This window comes from Martes martes (assembly GCF_963455335.1).
Source record: "Martes martes genome assembly, chromosome: 5".
Lineage (NCBI taxonomy): Eukaryota > Metazoa > Chordata > Mammalia > Carnivora > Mustelidae > Martes > Martes martes.
This window is the reverse complement of record NC_137892.1, coordinates 105,932,083-105,946,371: the sequence shown is the minus strand read 5'-3', so window position 1 is coordinate 105,946,371 and position 14,289 is coordinate 105,932,083. Positions and strand designations below refer to the sequence as shown.

Here is a 14,289-nt window from a genome sequence, read left to right as displayed (position 1 = left end):
AATATATATATATATATATATATATATATATATATACGTATATAAAAGTAATAGCATCAAAATCAGGAGGTCTGGACTATATAGTGTCACTTCCTAAGTGTGCTTCTCCTTCTCTGCCTCCCCCCACTCACACACACACACACACTCTCTCTCACTCTCTCTCTCTCTCTCTATCTCAAATAAATAAATAAAATCTTTTTTAAAAGTAAAGAAAAAAGAAACCCCTTGGGATGCCTGGGTGGCTCAGTTGGTTGAGTGTCTAACTCTTGATTTTGGCTCTGCTCATGACGTTGGGGTCATCAGATGGAGCGCCGCATTGGCATGGAGTCAGCTTGAGATTCTCTCCCTCTCCCTCTGCCCCTTCCCCTGCTCACTCTAAATAAATAAGTAAAATGTTTTTTAAAAAAAGTTACCCCTTATGAAAAGAATACTGTATAAATTGTCAGTTGTGTAGCTAAGACACGGAAGCAATCTGAATAGATAAGGAAGATGTGGTGTGTACACACACACACACACACACAAAATGAAATATTACATAGCCATAAAAGAGGATGAGATCTTGCTATTCATGACAACATGAATGACTTAGAAGGTATTATGCTAAGTGAAATAAGTCAGACAAAGACAAATACCATATGATTTTACTCAGGTGGAAAGTAAAAAAAAATGAATAAACAAATGAAAAGCAGAATCAGAATATAAATACCGAGAAGAAACTGATGGTTGCTGGAGGGAAGGGAGGTGAGGGGATGGGCAAGATGAGTGAAGGGGACTGGGAGATACAGGCTTCCAGTTATGGGATGAATAAGTCACAGGAATAAAAGCATAGCTTAGGGAATGTAGTCGATGATACTGTAATAGCATTGCGTGGTGACAGATCGTAGCTACACTTGGGGTGAGCAGAGCATGACATAAAGTTGAATCATTATGTTGTATACCTGAAACTAATGTAACATTGTCAACTATATTCAAATATAAATTTTTTAATAAAAAATAAATAAATTGTGATTTGTGCATATCCATGTTTGAAGTGAAGATTCTGCTTGATAGAATCCTTATGGAGACTGCAGTCTACCTTTCAAGGGAAAAAAAAAAAACAATAAAAAGTGATTCATTTCTATAAAGAAAAGGGAGCTTAGTGCAAGAGGAAGTGTACCCATGGAGAATGTACTTAAACTCTAAATGACCCATGAGGGACCCCATCTTATTTGGCAGATAAAAGTTTCCCTGCTATCTGTTTAACAAATTAATAAAAAAAAAAAAAAAAGAACATAAATAAAGGGGAATAATAACTTAGAGCTATCTGGGCACCTGAGTCTGTGAGCCCTTTAGGGCCTTGGCACCTAAAGAGAAGGGGAAAAAAGGATCCCTGTCTCTGAGGCTTTGAAAGTGGCTTTCCTTGAGGCATGGGGGAAGCTCTGGGGGCAGTAAGAACTGAAGGGCTGAGATGCCTGGGGCATGAGTCTGTTTGATCCAATAAAGAGACAGAAAAAAAAAAAAAAAGGCTCATAAGTAATTTTGCTATTTTATTTGGTGCAAAAGAGAAGGCAAAACACCAGAATATTCAATGAGCCAAACAAAGTACAGAATGTGGCATGAGTGTGGATGCAGCCTGACCCCTTCCCGGGAGCATTTCTAAGCCGGAATGAAGCACTCACTGCCTAGGCTAATGGACAATAGCATGCATTTTAAACCATGGTGACCCTTTTGTTTTTCTGATAGGCGAAGATGAAGACGAATTTGAGAATTTCATGCTGCCTCTTACAGTCTCTTTTGAAACAGTCTTACAAATATTCAACAACAACTTTAAACAAGAAGATGTAAAGGTGGGTTTGTTCCTAAACATGATGAAAAGATAATTTTGCTCATTCTGGGATATCTAGATCCACAAAGAGGTTTCTGCATATTTCTATGTGCTCTGTACCTCATCCGTCTTGCTTCCTCAATTGTGCGTGTCTCTGAGTTGTACTTTTCATGTAAGTACTTCTTTAGTTTCTTGTACAAATTGACTTTGAGGTCAGCGCGTGATTTTGGACAGTTTGCGATTAGATGATTTATCTCTTGAGGCAGTTAGTATCTTTAAAAGAACACTTCTCACGGTACACCACTTTAAGCATTCCTATTCCCTCATCTACCCTGCACTGTATGCCTCAACGTATTTATATGGAGGAATGCACACACATACACATGCTAAAACACTACATCTCTAAATATTTTTTTAAACAAGAATTTATATAAATCAAGACTTTATTAAATGGCTAGGCATATATGTATAAATAGAAGCTGGTCTTGAAGTATTGCATTCTTAAACTGAACAAAGTGATTAGGATAACTGATAGCTAAATAAGGTTTTTATGTGCCTGTGGGAGCCGTATTAGGATTGATTTGACAAGTCAGTTCAGCTGTGGCAACAGTCATACTATCTAAGACAACATTATGTTTTATTAGTAAAATCCTTAAGTGTAGCAAGCTGTTTGTGACAAAACAGTCCCATATTTTAATGTGGGGGGTGGGGAATACAAGATCTGCAAAATAGGAATAGCATCTTCTGAAATCATAATGTGTCTGGGCTATATTAAACAGATTGACACTGATTATTATTTTTAAAAGACTGATAAATGTACTCTAGAGGATGCAGGCACCTTTTGTAAGTGATACTGGAGTCATATTTTATTGTTATTTGGAATAAGTCAAAAACATTAACCATCATTTTGATGGCCTCTCTTCTCCCTAATATATATATATTAGCAGTAAGAAGCCAGATAGTAAAATGATAGCCTTTGATTATTATTTTAGTGTAATTCTTCTACCAGAATAATTAGCCAAATGGGATACCTTTGAAATAGAGTTTTGAAATGAATATTAAAACTCAGAATTTTTTAAAACCAAAAAGGATCTTAGGGATTTCATTGTATTCATCGTCTCGTGAAAACTCTTCACCAGAGTTTCTACTCAGGTTAGCTGTATTTTTTAGAGGTCTTCCAAATATTCTGAAGGACCACAAAAACTTTGCGGCTTTAGGGTGGCTCTCGGTGCCCTTTATATCAGAAAGAAGCAGTGAGGTTGAAAAACACCATCTTTATAAAAATTACATTTGTCTCATTTGAAGATTTCATTATACTCCAAGCCATTTTGATGTAATCCCATCTAGTTTGATAGAAACCATCTTCCTAGAGTCATTTTTAATGGAGTTCCAGTGATATATCCCTAAACCAGCAAGTTCTTAACGACCCTGGAAAGTGACTGCTTGATTACACTTTAACGGTATTTGCAAATAAAATCACAAGTAATTAAGGGGAAATCTCCAGGCTTTTGAGCAAGTTTGATGCATGATAACTGCCTGATTCAGCTTCATCTAGAGTAATGCTGTGTAGGCAACAGCTACTGAGATCAATAGCAACGTAATGATAGTGGCAGAATTAAGTGAGTAACCTGAGAACTGTGCCTCAGAATGCATGCAGCTGCCACGAACCAAGGCCACACAGTGCACTCCGTGCTTCCGTCCTAAATGTTCATCAAAAGACGCCCTGCAGGAAAATGGAGTTAGATGCTCTTTATTGCTGATCGTGTCTCTTGCCACATTTATCAGGGAAATTGGATTAGCAGTTGGCAGCTGCAGGTAGACAAGATTCTGCAGTGATTAAATATGCAGCTTGGCTGCATTTGTTGTGACAGACCTTTAGTAAATTCTACTGTAAGCACCATCTGTCTAATTTGTATAAAGAAAACTTGGTGCTTTAAGCTACCGATAAAGAACTAAATCTGTTGCTTTATCATAAACAAAACTTTTGCACTAAATGCTTTTAAATGTAATTTATTAGGTTACGGCTATTTTTCTATCATGATGAATAAATAATACATGCAAAAGTGCTTTCAGGTACTTCATTTTGCAAGTACTAGAGATAAAAACAGTTCTGTTTTGTTCTTCAATAAAGTATTTAGTATTCCAATCCACAGGAGGTGATGCTGTTAAAATATCTCTATGAAAATGCCGCAGGACTGCCAAATTCATTTAATTTGCAACCCTTACCAGCATTTTCTAACTCCCTATTTATAGATATTTTTCAAATGCGGATTTCAGGATGAACAGAAGCAGCAAGGACCTGTGTTGCCAAATTGAAATATGGTTGTGAGGGGAAGAAATGCTGCAAAACTCTTAAATTTATAGCTTTGTTTTCTTACTTAGTCCTAATAAAATTGAAGAGAACATTGAATTTTTGTCTTGGGTTTTTCCTTTCATTGTAAAGGGAAAAAGAAAGAAAATGCTGTGACAGGTCCTGGCTCCAAAGCATTTGTTCAAAATGTGTGTGTGTTCCCCCTATAATTGTATCCATAGTGAAATATAGTCCACTACTCCCTTGACTCGTGCATCATTTTGTATTTGGCCATGACGTCATCGAGTTTAAGGAAAATGAATGAAAACTTCTCGGAGGAAGAGGAGCAGTTAAATAGGAACCTGCTATCTTTAGTCCCTTCGTAAAAACTCCACAATGTTAAATTATTTAAAATCCTTGATTTTCAGCATGCGCACATTAAAAGTTTTCGCACTAAGTGCCAAATGTTGCAAACAGCACTTTAACAGAATGATTTTGCTTTGATCCCTGTAGCAGTTCCTGAATAATTTATCACAGGTTATTGCCTTAATTCTGGAGAGGGATAGAGCAATAAAGGCAGATGAAAACACTCCAGTTGAAACACCTTGGGGCCTGCTCATTCCTCTGACACGGCTCTTTTGTTGGAACTATTTAGAGGTTATTAAGATGTGTCTCCAGAATTAAGAGTATGCTGTAAGGATGAAGACAGCCATCTTAATTCTAAAGACAAAGCACAATGACCCTTCACCTTCTTTTTCTTTGTTGTTATTATATAGTAGAATTATGAGGATAATATTATAGCTGCCCCCAGTAGTGCCACTACAGTAAAGGGTCTGTCAGACTTTCCATTAGAAACCCTGTTTTGGGGGTCAGGGTGGAAGGAGCCGCATTTCAGCTGTTTCCCGGCCCATTCGTCTCACACTTGGCACACAGACAACTGTTCACCGTGCGGCGTACTGAAGCACTGAGCAGTTTCTCCTCGAACTATCCAGAAGGAATCCTTAAGATTAGATACCCCAGACCTACCCGGCCCCCCAAACCAGCCTCACTGAACACATAGGATCAATCAAGTGTGGACCACCCGTAGGAGAAGGGCAACTTTTGAAATAAACCCCTTTGTACTATTTTAAATGAGATGGTGAGCCGTGGCTCCTCCTTCCCTAAATTTCAATCAGACAGCCTCTGGCTCTCTGAGACCGCTTAGTAGTCCAGTTGAGCTGCTAGGTAGCAGTCGTCCTGTCCAGAGCAGAGCTGGGTATGTTTTGGCCACCAAGAAAGTACTCCCTTCATGTCGTTTGAGTATCTCTATAGACTATTACAGTTCTCTTGCTCCCGTAAGATACAAGATACTGTTTGAGCCTAAGAAATCTGTTTTTTACCCACGTGGACACCGTATTTTCCTGTCCAGTGAAAACTACTGAAAACACACAGTTAGTTCTTAGGTTGTTACATGCTTCTTCCGCTCTATAGTAACATTTTCTGAAATTAAACAGTGATATAATTTCATAGATTCGAGGCACTTATATTTTATTATTTTGGCATCTTTTAAAGAAGAAAAATCTGTGATAAAATAAATGTTAAACCTTTTTGTGTAATGAAGAGAGTCGAAAGATATTTTAAGAGCTCTTTGCGCTAGGACAAGGAAAGTAAAACCCCTGTTTTCTCTTGACCAGTTTAGAGCTGAACGTGGGTGCCTTATGTATGTGTGGAGACTTACTGTAACCTGTAAGTTTACATAATACAAGTTTGACCAAAATGCCCACTGTCTTAGAAAGACTGCAGAGCTAAATACTCAGAGTGGGATTGTTCCAAGAAGGTTTCTTAGAAGAGGTATTTTGTTCCAGAGGCTGTGAGAAACGTGAAAAGCTGCAAAAGAGGGGAACAGGTTCCAGGTGGTGAAAATAGGTTACATAAAAGGCAAAATGGCTTTTTTTTTTTTTTTTTAAATAGCAAGTCACATGAGAGAACTGTAAGGAGGCAAGCCGATTCTAGACTAACAAGGACTAGTGAGATTAGGAAAGGAAAAAGAATGAATCACTTAAAGAAGCAGAGAAGAAATTCAGGATTTGCAGACTCAGAAATTCAGAAACGCTTAGGTGGTTAGAAACTAAATATAAATGATGACTTTTGGTTATATCGAGTCACCTTTTAGGTACAGGGATGGGGGACGATCAGAAATTGCAGGTACTTCTGACAGACAAACTTAATTTACTTCGAGATGTTATTTAGCCATTAAGATGAGGCTTCAGATTCACTTCCAAGTCCTTGATGATCATTTAAAGGCCTTCCTATAAAGAGGTTTTCATTCCTTACCAATGTGTGAGGAAAAAGAAAAGAAAATCTGATAGAAGACTTCAGAACCCATTTCCTGGCAGAATCTTTCTACTGAAACACTATCTTCAGAAATCACAGTTGCATATCTCAATTATCCCACCCCCTTGTTTTGCAATTATGTTTATTTGTGCTCTTTGTTCTGACATTCTAGCATCTGTTCATGGGTTTTCTTTTTCTCTTCCGAGCATCATCCTAAGGACAGCTTAATTAAGAGTCCAGAATACAAGGCAGATCTCTTTTATTTAAGAGTCAAGTTTTTTTTTTTCTGTCTCTCTGAAACTAAATATTTATGGAACATTTAGTACGTGTCGGGCTCTTGCTAGGCATTTTTACATAAGTTTATTAAATTTATTCCTCACAATGCCTCTGTGAAAGAGGCGATAGTAGCCCCTTTTATAGATGAGGAAACTGAGACTGTAAGTTGTTGCCTTGCCTTAAGTCTTACAGTCAAGCAGCAGAGCTATGACTCAAATTCAAGTCTTCTAATAACCAGTACACATCTCTCTTCCTTACACCTTTTCCTTTTCCTTGCTTGGGGAATGCAAATGCCCTTCTCGGAATGCCATGGTAGGAAAAAGTCACCTGGCCAGTTTTATTTTGTCCTCAGTGACTAGAGATACTCTTTTGGGATCTTTGAATTCCAGTGTGCTTCCAGGATAAACGCTAGGTTGCATAGTGGGACCAATTGCGTGCAAGCCGGTGTGGTTAAGATTTTGCTATTATTCAATAATGTCTGGACCCTGAGCATCTCTGTTCTGTGGAATTATCAATCCTCACCTCCCCTACCCCCCCCCGCTTTTTTTTTCCCTAATTGGCATTATTCAGAAACAAAGTATATGAAGAATCCAAATGTTCCTAAACTACTGGAATTATAACTTAGCTCAATTTATAAGAAGTGAAGTCGGGTTGGTCAGCAGATTTGATGGTCTGTTTGTTTAAAAGGGTCTATGGTTTTCTATAGAAAGGGATCCGAGCGAGACATTTTAGCTAATGAATCAAAATCAGATATGTGGTCATTATTGCCTGATTATTACTCCATCTGCTCTGTGCTAACGTGAAAATCAATTACTGTGTCTCTTTCCCACTGACAGCGTATGTTGATCGGGCTGGCAAGAGATCTTCGAGGGATTGCCTTTGCACTGAACACAAAGACCAGCTACACCATGCTGTTTGACTGGATGTATCCTTATTACACTGTGACAATACCAGCTCTGTGCACAGAGGGATGCCAGGCCCCTTGCTTTCGTTTAATAGTATGGCACAGTAGGGAAGAGGAAACAAAGCTAAATGAACTAATGTGTAATCAGCTAAAAATTACAGCACAGTGGCAGCAGTGCAGATAACTGAGCACAGCATTTGGAGACCCAGCTCAGAGAGGTCACTTTTTGGTGCCGTTAAATATTGACAACTTAAAAATCACATCCCCAAATGATTGTTTATGTAGGGATTGCAGGGATAATCAGGCTAATATCTTTAACTCAGGATCAATGACTCTTACCATTTGGCATTTTCGAGCAGATTTGAATTTCTACTCCATCTCAATTAGCAGGGCTGAGAAGGTTATTTTATCTCTCAGAGGCTTAATTCATCATGCTACAGTTTTTCACCATCATGAAAATTTTAATGGACATGAAAAAGGGGAAATAAATGGTCAGGATTTTTCCTTTGGTATAAAATCTGAATTTTCCTTTGCCAAGGTTTGGTACAGAGAACAACATAAATAAACAAAGAAACAAACATCCCCCACAGAAATACCTCTTCACATAAGAGTGAGATGAGCACGGACTTTGGTGTCAGACCAGGCTTAAAATCCAGGTCTCTACTTGCCGTGTAAACCTTGGCAAGTCGTTTCACTTCTGTGAGTTGGTTTTCTCATTTAAAAAAGGAGACATCCAGCATCATGGCTCACTGCGACCATTAAAATAGATAGCACATTTTATATAATGTTGGAAACACTTGGGAGTCATAAATAGTTGCTATTAATATTGTTTTAATAATATTGTATGAATCCTCCTTGATCCTAACAGAAAGTGACAATTTATACAAGTCATATAGGTATAATATGTTTTCATGTCTTTATATGTAAAACCATCAGAGCACCTAAGAAGAATTCGATAGCCTTAAAGCTATTTTTTTTTTTTAAGTTACACTGTTTCTCAGTTGCTCTTTTCAGGTTCTTCTTATCCAAACTTCCTTCATAAATTAAATTGCAGAAGAAACTTCTTAAAGGCAGTTTTTCACTATGGATGCCACAGTTAGGCCAAAAACATAGCTAACAAGGAATCTGGGCACATTTTAGGGAGAACTCTACACATTAAAAAAAATTTTTTTAAGATTAATTTGAATACTAACTTACATTTTTAGTTACCGTTAAAACCTACTTCATCAGGGGTGCTTGGGTGGTTCAGTGGGTTAAAGCCTATGCCTTCAGCTCAGGTAATGATCTCGGGGTCCAGGGATCGAGCACCGCATCGGGCTCTCTGCTCAGCAGGGAGCCTGCTTCCTCCTCTCTCTGCCTGCCTCTCTGCCTACTTGTGATCTCTGTCTGTGAAATAAATAAATAAAATCTATAAAAAAGTGTTTTTAAAAAAATGTTTAAAAAAAATAAAACCTACTTCATCAGCTATATGTGTCCATAGAAGGATTAGAGATAAGAATTTTCTGTGTCATTGAAGAACCGTGTCTATTTCAGCATGCAAAGTACATGTAGAGAGACTGTAGTTTTTAATATGGAAAGTCCTAAAATTCTTTTAACTATGAAGAATGCACTGAAATCACATGTGACCTTTGTTTATCTAAACATAAATAGAAGCTCACAAAGTAAAAACTTTCATTTATTTGAAAAATCATAAGAACCTAGTTTCGGCACTTTAAAAGTGATCGTGATCTTGAACCAAGCTGCAAATCTAGGATGCCCAATAATTAATGCTTCATGTTTCCCTCCTCGGCAGTCCCAACCAAGAGTCATGTCCAGAACCTTTCCCCGCAGTGCCAAAAAATATAAATATCTGCCATAATTGATACTGCCTAAAATTCATAGAACGTATTATATATAATTTAAGTTTTTAATTAAGTCTGTTTTCCATTTCCTCCCCAGCTTCGTCTCTTTGGCACCTATAGCTGAAATGAAACTTTTGTCCAGCAGATGGCAGACAATAGCAAATGGAAGGCCTCGGGACTTAATGTTTTGTTTTGAACTGGAAACTATTGTCTCCTCCACGTGACCATAGATGTTGATGTTATTAGGGTCCGTGGTGGAGGGCGAAGGGTCAGTTATGCAGGAAGCTGTGTTAGAACTGCCAAACAGGTTGGCTTGGTACCGGCTTTGCTTATAATAATTGAGTTTCAGTAGCAAATCAGCTTCCTTGGGAAAAGGCCAAAGGCTTTTCATAATTGTATTGACAACAAAATGAATATGATAAATGGTGTTCATTCAGTTGAGACAAGATTTATAGTTTTCCTTTGGGCAAGGGATGAAGAGCAAATATTTATAATAATAGTAAAATTTGTTTAAAAGTTACATTATTAGATAATCCAAAAAGCTTTATTAAAATATTTTGAAATACTTTAAGCAGTTTCAGGTGATAAAGTATAGATTCTTTTCCAAGTATTCTAGTAATGTAAAAATGAATAAGTATATAGTTTAAAAAAAAACATGGATATGAAAGTCATTTATTCTTACTGAAATATTGATATGTCAAACCATCAGTGATGATTCCCACATTACTGCTGGGGAAAGTTTATTTTTGCCTTTTATTCACATAAATGTGTGTTCTTTAATTCGTTATACAGTCCTTAGCATGCAGAAGAAATGTCCTATAAGAGCACATGTCATCTTAAAGTCAAAATGCATTTTATTTATGGCGATTATTTGATAAAATGCTATTTTAGTGGTTAGCTATTTAATTCAAAAACATTTCTGTAAACACTGACTGCATTAACTGCTACACGAACTGCATTGCTTATCACTGTCCTTCCAAAACTAAATTGCCTGAAACTACATAGCAAACATGTTGATAAATTGTTCCGCTGCTGAAGAATTGAGGAATCGTTGATACACTTCTTTGCCCCTATAGTGAGAACACGACAGTATAAAAGCACCTTACCTTGCACTGCATTTAGCTACCTTGTTTAGACTTTTTCCCAGGTCATACTTAGACTGCTAAGTGTCAAGGATCCAGACAGCAATTGGAAAAAAAAGAAAAAAGAAATGTGTATGATTGTCATAACCTGATCTCTGAGTCCACTGGTTTTCAGTCAGGTCATCGGTGCTATTTATTAGCATGCGTAAACACATCATACAAAGACAAGTCTAGACCCTGTGTAGGTATGCAGAAGGGTGCAAACCTCAGAATAAAACAGTCGTGGAGTCCGGTCCTGGCTTCACCACTTAACCTGTGGGGGCTTTGGGGAACTTCTTCACTCTCTCAGAATCAGTTTTCTCCTCCACGAAACAGGGCTAATCATACCTGTCTCACAGGTGTAGTGTAAGAAGTGCGTGAACTGACATCTGTAAAGGGCCCACTGTAATGTCTGGCGTAAAGGAAGTCCTCCAGCACTGTTGTTAGGTCCGTTCCTCTCCCAAATATGGAATGAGACAGAGGGATCCCATTTGCTCACTTATTCAGAAAATTTGGCTAAGGATTGTGCTAGGTTTCATGAGGGATGTAGATTACTTAGACTCAAATCCTACCCCCAAATGAGCTTATAATTAAATAGAGACTGTTAGATACCTACATACATGACTGTAATAAAATACAGAAGATGATGACTGCCGTAACAACAGACACAAATAGAGTGATTGAATTTAGCCGGGGAATCAGGATGGGCTCTGTCAAAGTGTGGCTGTTTCCCTGAATCTAACCAAACAAGTAGGATTAGAGTATTGGAACGATGAAGTAAGAGGTTTTCGGTTGCCCCAAGCACAGGTCTCGGAAGGGGAGTAAAGGAGAAGATGTTTTGCTGTAGGTACCACTGATTTCATGGTGGGAAATGCAGGTTGCCTGGGACCCCTGAATATCAAGCTAAGGAATTTAGACCCTTATCCCATAGATAGTGTGAGGCAGTTGTTTCCATCTGACTGACAAAATCAGAATTGTATTTCAAGAAGAAAGTAATCGGCACTGCGTTGGACAGACTGAAATAGGGAAGAAAGTACACCTGAAAAATCACTTCAGCAAGCATTGTTTTAAGTCCTGTGTGTCAGGCCTGAGGACTAAAAGGACTGCTTTTTACCAGAATGAATAAAATAGATGGCACTTTAGAAGCTCACTATCTGGGGGGTTAACATACTAATATTCACTAGTATAAATAACATGCTAACGGATAGTGTGTTGTCACAAAGATGTATGCAAAGGACCGTATGAACATGTAAGAGGAAGAGACTGGCATTTTTGGCAAAACAAACAAACAAAAATAAGTAGGCTTCTCAGGGAAGTGGAAGTTGGGCAAGGTGTTGAAAGGTGCATTGGCATTTGCTAGACAGGAGAGAAAGGAAAGACTGCCAGCAGCATTTGCCTTCGTGGACAAGGTACACTGTTCTGCATTCATGGAATACCTTTAAAATAAGCTCTGAACTGGCAGGCTGTTTCTCTTCTGGAATCACATCCTCACACCCCTATCTCCTAACAGTTTTAAGAAAAACTCCTTTATTGCCTTCTAGGATATTACCATGCTTTCCCTACTATGAGATCCCGGAGGGAAAGAATTACATTTTTCCTCATTTCTGTTTACTTGGGGCCAGGCACATGGTAAGTTATACTAACTACGCTGTGGGTGGATGGATGGGTGGTGGTTGTCAAGAAGGAAACCCCGTATTTCTCATTGTGTCCTATTTGGCATCTGATTAAGGTGGCATCCTATCATTAATGCTTTTGATCTTTCTTTTATCTGATGTAGACGTTAGGAATTCATCAAGAAGGTTTAGGTGAGAGCAGTTAGGTCTGTGCCTCTTCTACCTAAGGGCTCCCACTGTCCTCCTGCTTTCCGTATATACATGGTCCTCACAGGCCCTGGAAAATTAAACTCCAAGAGCAGGGTCTGCTTCTCACCCTGTAATCTGAGTCTGGCACTCTCACTCTGCAGCCCTTTTCACCTCCCTGCTTGGTAGACCTCTACTCTGCTTTCCAGTAATCACTCATTTTCTCTGTGGCAGTCACCTCTGTCAGAAGCATATTAGAATTGGCCCCACTCTCATTCTGCACAGAAAAGGAAGCATCCCCTCCTATCCCCCGGCTTTCTCCCATAGTGAATGCAGTGTGCTCTGAAAAATAGGATGGTCTGGATGCCTTTAGAATGCCTGGCAAAGGGGCTTGCGTGTGCCTACGATACTCTTAGGTTCTGAGATTGGGCTCTTCACAGTTTCTTGACGAGACTTTCCGATGCTTCCCCACTAAGATCACTGAGTTTGTGCTCAGGAGATCTCTTAGTGAAATCTCTTCTCACCTCTGCTCCTCTGACACTGCCTCTGAATTGGGGTACTCAAGAGCATCTCTGTTGTATGTCAGCCACCCAGACTTGCGGATGAATTCCCCAAGAATAAAAGCGATGTCTTACGTATCTCTGGATCCCTCACCCCTAGCACAGTAAATAGCACATAGTATCTGTGAGCTATCAAAAATAGCGTATTTTCTACTACGTGGAAAAAGCAGTAAGTTATCTGACAACCGCCAAAATGGAATTAATAATTAAGTTCATTGATTTCATTTTTTTCATTTTATTCCAACCAGAACACTTACCTCCCTTCTTCACCTTATTTTCCTTTGTAGTACTTTCTAACGTATTATATATGTCTTTTATTTATTTTTTCTCTTTTCTTATTAGAATGTAAATTGCATGAGGGCAGGAATTTTTCAATGTTTGGTTCACTTGTGTCTCCAGAGAGTCTAAAACAATGAATACACAGTTATAGACTAGGCCTTTAGTAAATACTTGTTAAGTAAATTCTTTCAACATATACAAATACAACACATGCAAATACAGAGCCTTAACATTGTATATCTGGGGAGACAAAAGTATTGCTTTTTGCAATTTGGGGGAGCTTGCCACTCTTAAGGGATTAGAAGGCTTATTTTATTGAACGTTGTGTGAATTAGTTCCTGAAGCTTCAAAATGAAATGCACAGTTAAAAAGAAATAGATACTTCTCATCAAGTATGCTATACCTCATTTTTAGGTTGACAGGTTTACAGCAACACATATTTATTGAAGCCCACTTTGTACCAGGTCCATGTATACAACAAGTGCGTAGGCCCTACCCTCAAGAAGCATATAATATAATAGAAGAGATAAAGAGACATAAAAGCATTAGCACAGGGTACCACAGCCACATACAGGAAACATACCAGCTAAGTCTTCAGAGAGGGGAGGCCAGGAAGGCTTCTGAGGGGCAAGCAACAATGGTGGGGGCAAGGTAGGGAAGCACAATCTTTGCCCTTTGGAAACTCACTATCTAATGGGGCAGGCCGGTAGCACAAGCAAGCAACACTAGTAGAGTCTGTTGTAAGAGACGTGGGGTCATCATCCTTTCTGACGGCTGAGTAATATGCCATTGTACATATGGACCACATCTTCTTTATCCATGCATCCGTTGAAGGGCATCTTGGCTCCTTCCACAGTTTGACTCTTTTGGACGTTGCTACTCTGAACATTGGGATGCCTGTGCCTCTTCACTACATCTGTATCTTTGGGGTAAATACCTAGTAGAGCAATTGCTGGGTCGTAGGGTAGCTCTATTCTTAACATCTTGAGGAACCTCCGTACTGTTCCCGAGTGGTTGCACCAGCTTGCATTCCCACCAACAGTGTAAGAGTGTTCCCCTTTCTCCACATCCTTGCCAATATTTGTCATTTCCTGTTTGTTCA

General features: G+C 38.7%; 1 protein-coding gene across 1 annotated transcript in view; it reads left to right on the top strand.

The window, feature by feature from the left end:
• Positions 1-14,289, top strand: part of RANBP17 (RAN binding protein 17) — a 319,731-nt gene that overhangs the window by 248,043 nt on the left and 57,399 nt on the right. Inside the window, exons 20-21 of the mRNA XM_080805045.1 lie at positions 1,723-1,826; positions 7,520-7,608. Coding sequence (XP_080661171.1) covers positions 1,723-1,826; positions 7,520-7,608 — 193 coding nt within the window. The remainder of the gene's footprint in view (positions 1-1,722; positions 1,827-7,519; positions 7,609-14,289) is intronic.